At 40.1% G+C, this 15,139-nt stretch overlaps 1 protein-coding gene across 1 annotated transcript; it reads right to left on the bottom strand.

The window, feature by feature from the left end:
• Positions 1-518: 518 nt before the first annotated feature.
• On the bottom strand, positions 519-7,589 carry LOC101551380 (actin, alpha skeletal muscle-like). Its single transcript, XM_055124528.1, is given in 2 exon segments — positions 519-1,039; positions 7,499-7,589. Coding segments are annotated over 2 exon segments (612 nt in total).
• Positions 7,590-15,139: the final 7,550 nt, after the last annotated feature.

The raw sequence follows: 15,139 nt of genomic DNA, 5'->3' as shown, positions 1-15,139 counted from the left end.
AGTGGGCAGGGAGCCTGACTACTACGCCTCCACCCTGCCCTCAGGGGAAACAAAGCCTTCATCCAAGTCGGGAGACAAAGAGGGACCATGGTACTGACCACCCCAAATAAAATGGAACAAAAGAACAAATATTAAGGCGAAAATTTAAAAAAAATGTGGATCACATAATTTACATAACAACGATGATCTCTGGTCCCCGTGTGGTCTGGGGCAGAACTGACCTTTCTTGGGGACTCTAGGGAGGTCATGGGAAAGGCAAGGGGCTTCCTGAAACAATGTATCAAGGGCTACTGGAATGACTGTTAAAAAAAATGTACAGTCAAATCCTGGCCACACTGTAGAACTTGAGGATATTCCAACGACTGTCACTGTCACCATTCCAGTTTCTAAATCCTGAGTCAAGCACCAAAAAAGGGGGGGGGGGAGGAAAAAATCAAACAACGAATAAAGCCATGCCAGTCTCATTGCGAAAGTTAGGTTTTGTCAAGAAAGGCTGTGACAGCAGAGTCACAGTCCGCCTAGAAGCACTTGCGGTGGACGAAGGATGGACCAGACTCATCATTCTCCTCCTTGCTGATCTACATCTGCTGGAAGGTGGACAGCGAGGTCAGGATGGAGCCCCCCATCCACACCGAGTACTTGCGCACCCGAGGCGCGATGATCTTGATCTTCCTGGTGCTGGGGGCCAGGGTGGTGATCGCCTTCTGCATCCGGTCAGCAATGCCGGGGTACATAGTGGTGCTGCCAGACAACACAGCGTTGGTGTGAAGGTCCTTTCGGATGTCCACATTGCACTTCATGATGAAGCTGAAGGTTGTTTCGTGGATGCCACGGGACTCAATGCCCAGGAAAGAGGGCTGGAGCTGTTCCGTGGGGCAGTGGATGAGCTCGTTGCTGGTGGTGATCACCTGGCCATCGGGTAGCTCATAGCTCTTCTCCAGGAAGGAAGAGGAGGCTGCCCTGGCCATATCCTGCTCAAAGTCCAGCGCTGTGCAGAACCTCCTACCTCCATGCCAGGCTGTCTTCACCGGGGCCCCCTCTGAGAGGAAGTGTTGAGTTTCCCTCCCCACCCCAAGCAGAGACCCTGCAGCCAAAAACCTCCAAAACCGAGCCACAGCCATGCTCAAGACCATTCTCCACACGCTACGATAAGCCTCACCCATGAAGGAACCGACAGAAGAACCCAGGAGTGTGGGACCCGGGGCTGAGATCTTCGAGTATACTTGGGTCAGGACTGAGCCTCCTCCTCCCAGATCCCCCATTTCCAGTAGCTAGGCAGTCACAACCACAAAATGCCCCTGGCACTGTGTAATCCCATCAACAGCCAAGATCCAGAGACTATAAAACAAAGCTCCTGGAAGAAAGCAATACAGAATCTCTCACGGCAGAGCCCGGCAAGCTACCAGTGGTGCATCCGATATGCCAAAAACAGTAACAATAATGGGCTTCATTTCCCTGAACTTGACAGGAACGAATGGAGGTGTTATTGGCACCTGCTCGAACAAATCGATGAGCAATGGGATGACAGTGATACAGTGATACTACTACAGTGGTGTAGGGTACAGTCCTTGGAATCCACGTGCATTCCAATTCTGCTGTACAGTTTTGCACATATTATTTAATCTTTTGGTGCCTCATTACTTCATCTGTAAATTGGGAGTGATAAAAAAGTACTAATTTTATTATTTATTAGGATATTCTTAAATAGTCAAATTAGATACTTAAATGATGGGAAGTTGTGTATGTGTATTTTTTAAATAGGCTTAGCTTCTTCCATTCCAATTTTGCTTGTCTTCGTTTCTTTTGTTTTATTTTTTTCTGATTTCAATTTTGCATATAACACTAAGGCACAGAGATGAAAGTGATCAGCCTATTTTGTCCTGATTGCACCATAAACCCTTAATTATTTCACTACAAATTTTGCTTTGTTTATTGAATTATTATATTAGCTTTATTACATGGAGATCATACTTCCTACTTCCAATTGCTAAATATTTTCTGTTTTACATGAATAAATATCAGTTGCCATGAGTTTTTGTCATGTTTATGTATTGAGTTCAATGTGATGAAATGTTTTCATTTTTGTCTATATTCCCACCAGGGATACTTCTACTTAGATTTTGTATTCTTGATTTTTGCTATAAGGATTTTACTGTACCATTTTTAGAATGTTAGAAAACATTTGGTATTTTTCATTTTCCAGAGAAATTTTTTGAGAATTGGTTTTACTTACACTTACTGTTAAGGTACACTTGCTTAAAGATACTGCTAAGGTGTCTAGAAATCCCTGCTGAAATAGTACAGGTATTTACTTATAGTACTAAATGTTGAAACAACATACAGGTATGTACGTGTAGTACTAAATGCTAAAACAACATAAATAAGTTTTCCAGTCTTTGTGGCTGTTATCTAAATCTTGAGTGGTTATATAAGATTTCTTTTTGTATCAGGGCCAGAGTGATTCCATAGCAGGTGGCCATTTGTCTTTCACATTCTGGCTTTTGTTTGATCCTCTCATCCAATATGGTTCCCCAAGAATGGCTAAGACTGATCCCTGAGTCCAGACCCAGGAGTGACCCCTAAGCATTTTTGGGATGTGTTCCCAAAATTAAAAAAAAAATACTATTAGAGTGATGAATATTTAGATTACTAATTACTCATGATAAATAATCTGATTTCATAAATATTATATTCACTGTCACTGTCATCCCGTTGCTCATCGATTTGCTCAAGTGGGCACCAGTAACATCTCCATTGTGAGACTTGTTATTGTTTTTGGCATATTGAATATGCCATAGGTATCTTGCCAGGCTCTGCGTGCAGGCGAGAATTTTTTTTTTTTTTGCTTTTTTGGTCATACCCGGCGATGCACAGGGGTCACTCCTGGCTCATGCACTCAGGAATCACCCCTGGCGGTGCTCAGGGGACGATATGGGATGCTGGGATTTGAACCCGGGTCGGCCACGTGCAAGGCAAACGCCCTACCCGCTGTGCTATCGCTTCAGCCCCTTATTTAGAAATATTTGGATATATACTAGAACAATAAAATTTATGAAAGTTATCCAATTTATGTATTATGTTATATGAACAAATATATTAGTCTCAAACTTGGCATTTTAACCATTGAACTTCAAACAAGGTTGTACCTTTTTTGGGGGGGTCACACCCAACGATGCACAGGGGTTACTCCTGGCTGTGCACTCAGGAATTACTCCTGGCAGTGGTCAGGGGATCATATGGAATCGATGCTGGGATTCTGAACCCGGGTTGGCCGCGTGCAAGGCAAACGCCCTACCCGCTGTGCTATCGCTCCAGCCCCAAGGTTGTACCTTTTTTGATGAACCAACCATTACAAATTTTTATCAGCAGGAAATTCAGAATATCTAAATTTTTAGCTTAAATTTAAGTAACTACATTAGATATAAATATTTTCGGCCATGGATATACCTTGTATATTCATAATCCAGACAAAAAATCACTAATTTATGACCCTATACTTTTCTAAAACTAACACATATCATGTTGAACTGTTCATATACAGAGAATAAATTAAATATGTTCTAATTAGATAGGCAAAAGTACTGTAGTGTAATTTACCTTCTAGAAGAAAATACAGACAAATCTTCTATGTTTATCTTAACCTCGTGCCACTAGTCTTCATTCACAATAGAGTTTAACACCCACATATGTGAACATATGTCAAAACCATATGTGAGGTTTCTACATCATGTAATTTTATTTTCCCTTTCATATTTAGACCAGAAGAAAGTTTATATTTCAACAAAACTATATTTTAAAAAATTTTACCACACATTCTATTTACCTAGTAAATGAATCCTCATGGCCCTTTTTTTTTTCCTTTTTTTTTTTTAAGATGGAATGAAAAGGGAACTCATAATGGCTGCTTGGGAAGGAATAACCTGGAAATAACATGTTGGATGCAGCCGTATGCTCAGTGGCTGTTCTGTTCTCTCTGATGCGCGCTGACATCCGCATTGGAGTATAAGGCTGTGACTGACGGGTGCTTTTCTTCACTGCAGCCAGGTGTATTTCCTGCTGCTTCTGAAATTTTGGCTTTAGAGGTATCAGTCTGACTCTAGGGAAGATCTCAGCTGGAAGGAGCGAACATTTTCCTTCACTTTTACACCCAAGAGAGTGCAGTATTGACATTATTTCTTTCCCCAGAACAGAGCTACTCTGACTGAAACTCACCCTTGATATTTACTCTCTAATTGTAACATAGAATAGCTCATTAAATTGTTGGAAAGATATGTGTTATTTTAAAAATAGAAAAATTTAAACTCAGAATTTGGAAGTTCTGGTAAGAGGATAGGGACTTTTATAAACTGAAAGGAAATCTGTGCTGTGGGAAAATACAGCAAAAACAACAGACTCAGGAATAGTGGTTAAATCAATTAAATCACACAAAAATTATTTATTTTGTAAAACATGAAAATGCTAAATTACTTTACCTAGATTATATGTTAGACTTAATTATCTCTGTGGAATGAGGGGGAGATTTATATACAACAACAACAAAACAATTTCTTCTCCTCTGCAGTGTCATTGCGAATACACAATGCAGACGTGTATGTCTGCACAGACATTTCCACATGTATAAATCATTTTAGTTTTTAGTGTCAATTTTCTTGTTTCTATGTCTCCTAACTACTTTTTAATTTATTCTCAATTTGGGGGCATCATTTGGCCATTTTCAGGGCTTTTTCATGGCTCTGTGCTCAGAGTTCACTCTAAGTGGGATTGGGGAACCATATGGCTTCTCAGCCCAGCCATGTGCAAGGCAAATGCCCCACCCACTGTACAATTTTTTCAGCATTCTCAAATCGCTTTCGTTCATTGGTAAGGAAAAGGACCAAACAACCCACTTATTTCCTTATAAACAATAATTTTGTTTCTACTGTTCTCTTTCTTAAGAAAAGTAGATTTTGTCCTGGCAATGTCTAGGTGGTAGCACACATACTTTGCATGAATGAGATCATAGGTTCAATCCACAGAAAACAACAAAAATAATAATTAGCTTGTCTTTTTCTGTCTTGGTTTGTTTTGCTTTATGGGTCATACTTCACTATACTCAGGACACAGACTCCTGGCTCTGTATTCAAGGATCACTTCTGGAGGGTTTCAAAATAAAATATCTGTGGCATTAGGGGTTGAATTCATGTAGGATCATGTAAGGTAAGTGTCTTAGCCTTTGTATTATCTCACTGACCTACCTAGAAGGGAGGCAGGGGGCAAGGCTCTACTGCCTCTCCAGCCACCTCTCCTTGACCATTTTTTTTTTATTTTTTAAATAATGGTTTGTTGGGTATCTATGGATGAACTTTTAGATTGTTTAAGATCTTAATTACAGTACAGATTTTACTTTATCTAAAAATATGCTATAGGGCTGGAGCAATAGTATAGTGGGTAGGCTGTTTGCCTTTTACCTCCCCAACCTGAGTCCCATACCTGCACCCCATATGGTCCCCTGAGCACCACCAGAAGTAATTCCTGAGTGAAGAGCTGGGTGTAACCCTAGAGCATGGCAATGTGTGAGAAAGAAAGAAAGAAAGAAAGAAAGAAAGAAAGAAAGAAAGAAAGAAAGAAAGAAAGAAAGAAAGAAAGAAAGAAAGAAAGAAAGAAAGAAAGAAAGAAAGAAAGAAAGAAAGAGAGAAAGAGAGAGAAAGAGAGAGAGAAAGAGAGAGAAAGAAAGATATAAAGAGAGGAAAAAAAGAGAGAGAAAGAGAAAAAGAAAGAGAGAAAGAAAGAGAGAAAGAGAGAATGAAAGAAGGAAAGAAAGAAAGAAAGAAAGAAAGAAAGAAAGAAAGAAAGAAAGAAAGAAAGAAAGAAAGAAAGAAAGAAAGAAAGAAAGAAAGAGAGAGAGAAAGAGAGAGAAAGAGAGAATGAAAGAAAGAAAGAAAGAAAGAAAGAAAGAAAGAAAGAAAGAAAGAAAGAGAGAAAGAGAGAGAAAGATATAAAGAGAGAAAAGAGAGAGAAAGAGAAAAAGAAAGAGAGAAAGAAAGAAAGAAAGAAGGAAAGAAAGAAAGAAAGAAAGAAAGAAAGAAAGAAAGAAAGAAAGAAAGAGAGAAAGGGAGAGAGAGAAAGAGAGAAAGAAAGAAATAAAGAAAGAAAGAGAGAGAAAAAAAGAAAGAAAGAAAGAAAGAAAGAAAGAAAGAAAGAAAGAAAGAAAGAAAGAAAGAAAGAAAGAGAGAGAGAGAGAGGAAGGAAGGAAGGAAGGAAGGAAGGAAGGAAGGAAGGAAGGAAGGAAAGAAAAGGAAGGAAGGAAGGAAGGAAGGAAGGAAGGAAGGAAGGAAGGAAGGAAGGAAGGAAGGAAGGAAGGGAGGGAGGGAGGGAGGAAGGGAGAAAGAGAGAAAGAAAGAAAGAAAGAAAGAAAGAAAGAAAGAAAGAAAGAAAGAAAGAAAGAAAGAAAGAAAGAAAGAAAGAAAGAAAGAAAGAAAGAAAGGGAGAAGGAAACAGAGAAAGAAAGGAAAAAAGAAAGAAAGAAGAAAAAAGAGAGAGAGAAGTAAACAACCAATAAAACTTATGTAATTTTTTCTCCAGTGAAATTTTCATTTACTTTTTGTGTACTTTGATATCTCCGTGTTTACTTATTAATTTCAATTTTTAATTCAATTTTTATTGGTAATTGGTCTTACCTCTAGCTCTGCATACAGGCATCATTCCTGGCGGGATTTGGGGGACTGCACAGAGGCTCCTGAACAGACCCATATCAACTCTGTAGAAGGGAGGCACAGTGCAAGGCTCTACTGCCTCTCTAGCCACCTCTCCTTGATCATTTTTTTAATTCACCTTGAATATAATTCCTTTGAAAGGAAAGACTATTAATTCCCAAGCGTTTTTTATCCTTGCTTTACATTTTAAAGCACATTTTTTAAATTTAGAGGTAATAATTAAGTTATTCATACTACTAAAGGTTTACAAAGATCAAATTATAAGATCCTTCGAGTGTGTGGCTGCAGGGAGTGGGGTTGGGGTCGTTGAGGGGGAGGGAGTTCTGGAACATTCTAGGAAATTATTGGCCAGCTAGGCTGGCTAGGGCTTGAGGACACCTGGATTCCTGCAGGGCCCGGGTTGGTGGGATTTCCTGAATCTTGCCAGAGCCACTCCAGGCAATTCGTGGGACTTCCAGGGCTGCACCAGATGACACTCCAGGGAATGCCCCAGACTGAACTCTGGTCGGCCACAAGCAAGGCCACTCTGATGCAATATTCTATTTTGAGACTGCTCTCTTTTTGCTGGTACCCTTCTGGCTTCCTGGGTCTGGAGGCATGCACTCTTTCCAGCCTTGGGGACTTTCTAACAACGATGTCTTGGATGGTTACTTCTTCGTTGGGGTTGCCTTCCTGTCCCTCCTGGACTTGGATAAGTCTTAAGTTGTTCCTCTCGAATTCATCCTAATGTTCTAGGATTATCTGCTGTTCATTTACTTTGCAGTAACACGCCCCCACCCCTCCACCCAACTATATTCCACAGTTACCTGGAAGTTTTTTGCATATCATTTTGGAGTTATATTTTTTTGGACTTACTGCTGTAACTCCACTATTGAGGACTTCCATTGAGGCTTCCATTTCACCTACCTTTTATTTATTTTTTAAAATTTTGACATTTCTGCTTGTACCATTGTCATCTATGTTCTCATAATCTCATATTTTATTTGCTGTACATCCCACTGTTTTTTTGAGTTCATTAAACATCCCCAATATTTTTTTCCCTGAAATCTTTTCCAAAAAGGTTATATGGGGGATATTCCTGGTTGTGACTTGAGGGCTAGTATCATTAATCACTTCCTGCAGTAGGGGTCTGTGCTATTTCCTCATGGTATCTGTGCTGGTCTGAGGATAATTTCTTCCAAGACACTACAAGCATCCCCCCCCCCCCGCCCCCGCCACCCTGGGGGACTCGGGACATTCAGTGACTGGTGGCCTCTTCCTTCTCCATTGAAGGTATTCCCTTCCAATTTGGTGTTCCCGTGTGAGAATGTGGAGCCTCTTACACTCATTCAAGAAATGCATTTTTTGGTCTTGAACTTATCTCTGCTCTTTGATTAAGGATCTATTGTTTCTTTTTGCCACAGCTACTTTCATGGGGATTTGAGAGAACGTTGATTGGACGAGGCACTAATACACTGGTGACTTAATGTAGTCGGGGTAGTCATGCTACCCTGGTGAAAATGTGCGCTTCAAGAGGCCAATATTTGGACCATATGGGTTTTGGAGGGCAAGATTATCTTGTCAGCTTGACAAACAACAGCTTCTGGTGGTCTGACTTGTGTGAGGAACCGAGTTCCTTTAGTCCCGAAGATTGACTAGCAGCACTTGAAGTTTGTGATCACGCCAGGTCCTGCCCACTCACTCATAGAGTGTTTGTGTCCCAACGGGTGCCGTCCCCTCATTTTCAGGGAAGCTCAGTCTTGCCGGGGTGTTTTTGAGGAGTTCAGATGGGTGCCTATGTTCTGGCTAGATAAATTGGAGATATATCACATTCATGAAAAGTGTTTTATTATTTTATTATTTTCTGGTTACCTTTATTAACTTCAAAGTGCATTTACCTTCCAGTAGTCTTTTCCCCCTATATTAAAAAATACAATCTTTGTTATGGAATGATGTTTATTTAGTTTTTATTTCATTTTATATATTGCTAAATGACTGAAGATTACTCTGAAGATTTTGGGAATTTATAAAGGTGATTGGGGCTTATCTGGCAGGCTCAGGAGCCAGATGGACTGATGGGGATCAAACCCTGGTTTTCCGTGTTCAGGCAAGCACCCTAGCCACTGTACTATCTCTCAAATTTCAGAAATATGTCCCATGATTTTTAATAGAATTTAACTTAATTTTTAATGCTATATATAATACCCCATGTGCAAAATGTACACCATTCAATTAAATAGAAAAATTTAATTAAAACATAAGATACACTAAAATATCCAAATACTAAATAGTTTTTATAAACAAAATGAGAGTAAAAAACTCAATTTTTTTTCCTCACTTAACCAAAAAGATGAAAACAAAATGACAATCAAATAATAAAGCTTGGATTTTAGGAATAACACAAACCACCAGATCTTTTGGGACTCCTGCCAAGTCAAACCATTTAATTTTCCTTTTCTACTATCCTGCAATTAATATGCTAATGATAGTATAATACTGGCAGAAATAGCTATATACTTTAGGATTTACTGAAATCTATCTGCTCATTTTGTGTCTGGCCAGATGTATAAACATCCTAAAACTTTACTGTGAGGGAAACAAAGCTAGAAATAAAAGTTGTATTTGGGGGAGTATATCTAACAAAAGTGTTTTGCCCAGAAAATGAAAAAGAAGTGTTTTAAAAGTAATTCAAAACAAAATAAAGCTTTTTGATTATTTTGAGGAGCTTTTTTCTTATTTAAATCAGAATGCCTGGGTCTCTTTTGTTCTATGTTAAGTCCATAATGCCTCAAAGGACATTCACAACCTTTTAAGAATTTAACTAAGATTAATTTTAAGTAAAATATTTCAAAATATGCGACTTACAGAGAGTACAAAGAGAAGGTTCTTGACCTGCAAATGGCTGACATGGGTTCAAAATAGGGACGCGGCTCAGAGTTAGGGACATTTAGGGATAAAGTCTTCATCTCCCATCCTGAGAGCAAACTCTCACTGCTCTCATTGTCCATGAGGCTGGGGAACATTTCCTGCACTCACCCTCATGGCCTTAATGTACCTATTATGATTCGAGAGCACAGCCGTGTGTCCTCTCTTGATTACGGCAAACAAGTGACATAACCCTGTCCCATGCCCCCTGGGACATGATTCGAGGCCTTATGTAACCATGCCAGTCTAGAAAAACGGTTGAATAAAGTATCCGGGTGTGACTGTTCTTGAAAGTGCTCACATTGCCTTCCTTATTCTTTCAGCTTGGTCCTTCATGTTCAATGCCCAGAACCATATATGATCCCCTCAAACACTATCGGAGCACAGAGACAGGACTAGATCCTGAGTACCACCAGGTGTGGCCATAAAAAGTAAACAACAACAACAAAGTAAAACAAACATAAAAAAACAACAACAAAGTAAAAATGTAGTTATAAATGCATATATGTATTGTATGGCAAAAAAAAAAATTTCATAAGTGAAATTTAGCATTATCTAGATGCTACTCTATTTGAGGTACCTGATGATAGGGTTACTTTTCATTAAAGTGGTAAAGACAATTCTAATAAAATAATTACAATTTTGCTGTGTGCATGGGGATGGTTGATTATTTTGTTAAACATGTGTTATTTATGTGTGACATGCAAATGTATTTTTAATATAGTCAGTGTATGTGTGACTTGAGATTAATGATCATGTGACATAGATTGAATCCCTAAGAAAGAATTTAAGTGTGAAGCAAGATGACAAATAGTTAATCTGTCATTTACAATTCCTGAGTAGAAATTGAAAATTATGTATATTAGGAACAGATATCACAACACATAAAAACAGCCACGTTACAGATTATTCTAGTTCACATGCAAAACTAAGCTCATGAAAATACTGCCTGCATGTGGGTTTAAATTGTATGTGAATCTACAAATCAATGTACAATTATAATCAAAATATATGAATATAATTTTAATTGATTTTACTAAATAAAAACTATGTGTGGAGAGCCTCCACAGGACCGTGTGCTTTGAAATAACAGCTGTTCTTGTTAATTTCACCGTGCTTTGAAAACAGGATGTCCTGTTTTCAGATACAAGGTGTAACTAGCCTATCAGCTGCAGACACTTGGGCGTAAACAGGAAGCGAGAGGTATATAAGGAGGGAAGCTGCCTAGCTAGTGGGTTCCCCCTGGTTCCTCTTCCTTCGTTCGTCCTCTGTCCATCCTTCATTCGTCCTCTTTTCCGTTTGCATGAGAAGGTTTCTTAATAAATCGCTGCAAGAAGAATCTCCGGGTTGCGTGTTATTTTACAGCTGGCGTCTCAGGTGGGCCCGAACTACCGACTAAAGGTAAGAATAAGCATTCGGTGAGCCCCACTCTAGAAGGTGAGCGGGAGATCAGGATTTTTTGTGTGTGCTGCGGATTAGAATCCTAGCAGCAATCCCCCACTAAAATGGGACAGATTCTGGGCCTTCCCAATATCTTTCGTATTTTCTCGAGCCAGACTGAACAGGGCAAGTCATTTATGGATTTCATTCAGTCTCTCTCCCGCAGAATAGGAAACCCAGAACTCTACATTTCCAGAGACCAACTCCGGTCCTGCCTTAAAGTAGTTTATGAGATTAACCCATGGTTCCCAGACGAAGGAACTTTAGAAAGCAAGATTTGGAGACAAGTTAGGAAAAATATCTATAAGGCATCTAAGAAAGGGACTGAGATCCCCGTGGAATTCTGGACTACATGGGAGATTGTTAATTCTATTCTCCTATTTTTGAATAGTGCAATTGATGTGGAGAACATTAGGAATAATACGGCCTCAGCTCCTCCCACAGCTAAGTCTCGAGAGGGTTTTCATAGGAAAAATACTTCTGAGGCTGGTGAATATAGCTCTACTTCCAGTGTATTAGATGGAAGTGATGTGGGTTATGAGTCTGCTGCCACTTACTCAGATTCTGAGTCCGAGAGTGACTCAGCCAAGCAGCCTCCAGACCGCTCGGGACATGCTCCCAATCGCCCAGTCCAGGCAGAGAAGAAGCAGCATCTATCTTGTCGCAGGTTAAGGATGGATTCTCTCAGTCGTTTCAAACAGGCCTGTGTCTCGTACGGGCCTACATCTCCGTACTGTAGGGAGTATCTTGCATACTGGAGAAAAAAATTCTACTGGGTGCCTCAAGATTTTCACATGGTTGCTAAGACATGCTTAAGCCGTTCTCAGTACTTGGAATGGAGAATGTGGCTCTATAATGAGGCCAAGGCAAAGCTTCAAGGCCTAGGCCATGCTGGACAAAACTTTTCAGGGATTGAGTTGACTTGTGAGATGTTAACTGGTGAAGGGAAATGGCGCGACCCAGAAAGGCAAGTCACCTTGCCTCATGCTGTTCTTGCTCATGTCCGTGAAATAGCCCTGCGTGCATGGGAGAAGGTTGATGCAGAAGCAGAATTTAAGGGAAGTTTTACAAAGATTTTCCAGAGAGCCTCAGAACCTTATGTAGATTTCATAGGAAGGTTGATGAAAGCCATTGAAATGCAGGTTAAAGATAAGGCAGCTCAGGAGCTGTTGACTAAACTATTGGCCTTTGAAAATGCTAATATGAATTGCCAGGCCATTCTGCTCCCTATTAAGGAGAAGGAAGACATATTCGGGTATTTGGAAGCGTGCAGGAATGTTGGCTCTGCTAAACATAAGGTACAGGTCTATGCCTTACAGAGAGAATCTCAGAAAAGATGTTTTAATTGTGGAAAACCAGGCCACTTTCGTAGAGATTGCTATGCGCCCCCAAGCCGTGCTACGAGAGTACGTCCTGGGCCCTGTCCCAGGTGTAAGGAGGGAAACCACTGGGCCAGAGACTGCAGAGCCAGACTTGCACCTCCCGGGCCCTGTCCCCGGTGTAAGAGGGGAAATCATTGGGCCAGAGATTGTCGTTTTAATTTTGATGTAGTGGGTGACCACAACTCGGGACACCTGCATGGGGGGCAGCCCCAGGCCCCTCAAAATCAGGAGATGTTCCCAGTTTCAGCCCCTTTCCCCAGTGTGGAGTTTCAGAGCTCAATCAGTATAATCGCTGCAGCCAGGGACGGCAGGAAGCGCAGCCTATTCCCTGCCCCAATAAAGTTACTACAACCCCTTTTCAGTACAGAACACTGCGACCTTAAGCCCATCACCTCTGCATTTTTCAGTGGACTTATGCAATGTTAAATCAAATACAAAAAGGAGGTATTTTCTCAATTGAGTGTAGCAGGAAAACTCCTCATTCGAGGAAAAGGCTTTGCTTTTGTTTCAACAGATGATAACCCCGCTAAGAAACTTTGGCTCCCTTTACGTCTCATCAGAGGTAGAATTCAACCACCTGATTTGGATCTCAGACCTCCAGTAGACCAAGATGTGCAAACTGGTGCTCGTGCTCAGCCTGATTCCTGTGATATGAGCTGAAGAAGCAGCTTCCTGGGCCATTGCTACAACATGGCCTGCTTTAACGCCTGTGCATAGATTATCCCCTTCCTTACCCATCTTGATAGGACCAGAGTAGAAGTCCCCTCCATTTATCAAAGAGTGGGCGGGGGTGGGAGCAGTACTGTCCTTGTTGCTTTTCGCTGCTTTGGTTTTTGCCTGGTGTCTATATAAAATGCAGCAAGAACAACTACTTATAGGGCGTGGTATTTACGGGCATTTGCGGCCCTGGAAGCACAGCAATCCCCGCAGCTTTGGCTTAATCTCGCTTAGAACAATCAGGTCTAGCTGGATGTAGCAAAGGTATTATGCAGCTGAGAGGCCTTAACTGCAGGGGACCTCCTGTGGTTGAGGAGTTTGAAAGGGTGCACTATACCCCACCTGACTCTTGGACCAACCTAAGACAGGGACCTACAAGCGAGAAGGCTCCCAATGACGGGTAAGGCCAAGGGGGCCGAGGTCGCTTACCAGACTTGCTGTTCTAAAACAAAAAGGGGGAACTGTGGAGAGCCTCCACAGGACCGTGTGCTTCGTAAATAACACCTGTTCTTGTTAATTTCACCGTGCTTTGAAAACAGGATGTCCTGTCACGCCCACAAGGTGTAACTAGCCTATCAGCTGCAGACACTTGGGCGTAAACAGGAAGCGAGAGGTATATAAGGAGGGAAGCTGCCTAGCTAGTGGGTTCCCCCCTGGTTCCTCTTCCTTCGTTCGTCTTCTGTCCATTCTTCGTTCGTCCTCTTTTCTGTTTGCATGAGAAGGTTTCTTAATAAATCGCTGCAAGAAGAATCTCCGGGTTGCGTGTTATTTTACACTATGAATATCCATTTTCTAACTTATCCATGACACGTTAGCTTCATGAACTTTCCACAGTATAGTAAGAATAAAGAATAATGTTATTTTCTGTAATTAACCTTGACTTAAGTAGTACAGCTCATAAGGTGTTTGCCTGCTTGCCTTGTACACAGCAGACTGGTTTAGCTCCTCGTCACCCCATAAGTTACTATGAGCCCCATCAAGAGTGACCCCTGAAAACAGACCCAGGAGTAAGCCCTGAGCACTGCTGGTTGTGTCCCCCTCCAAAAAAAAGAACAAAGTTAAATTTTAGAAAAAAAAAACACTGACTGTAATAGAAATTTATAATATGAATCATTTTATAAATAATCACAGTTATTATTTGATAATTTTTGTAATAACATCTATTAAAATTAAATAATATATATGTGTGAAAAAATTAGATTTCTTTGATAGATTTCTCAGTTTAATGATTTATGGAAAAATCTAACTTGGATTGTATGCCTGGGTCTAAAATGCAAATTCTTATGAAAAAAACTAATCTTTGTAATTCATTTTTTTTGTCAAACAAAATTAGGTATTTGTCCTGTTTGGTTCAGTTTCCTCATTTCATCTTTTACTGTACAATCTATATACTTCTTATTGGAAACATATGTTGAAAATTTATAAATTCAGAGTTGTCTGCCAAACACATAACCAATGAAGAACAAACCAAATGCACCTGTTATAGGAAATTGGAAGCAAAGCAAATCTGTACATTTTAGTAACCCAGGCTACAAGAAATATCCAATACCACAATTATGCATGTGAATGTGTGTAAATATAACTGTTTACTGTTCTGTATATGTGATCTTCTAAGTTTGTATAATTATCCATGTGTATAAATGTATGCATAAATACACATTTATATTTGAAATGTATACTTAAATATAAGTGTATTAAATACAAAATACAGATGGCTGGAAGTAACTTTTCATCTTATTTTGTCAATTTAAGGATAGTGTATCACACATTTTGGCATTAGTGACCAATGGCAAGTTGCAACATTTTAATTCAATTTTCAAAGGGGCAAAATTAAATGATTTCTGATCTCTACATATATTAATGGCAAATCCATTCTGAATAAAATCCATATCTATTAGCAAACTCTCCGTGGCCCTGTTGCATTGTCTGATCACACTAGTATGATCGAAGGGCAGAAAGATGGACTTCCAGTAACATGCATGAATGTGTGAAAGATTATTACCA

The sequence above is a fragment of the Sorex araneus genome, chromosome 2 (assembly GCF_027595985.1).
Source record: "Sorex araneus isolate mSorAra2 chromosome 2, mSorAra2.pri, whole genome shotgun sequence".
Lineage (NCBI taxonomy): Eukaryota > Metazoa > Chordata > Mammalia > Eulipotyphla > Soricidae > Sorex > Sorex araneus.
The sequence above is the reverse complement of the archived record's forward strand: the minus strand, read 5'-3'. Positions and strand labels throughout refer to the sequence as shown.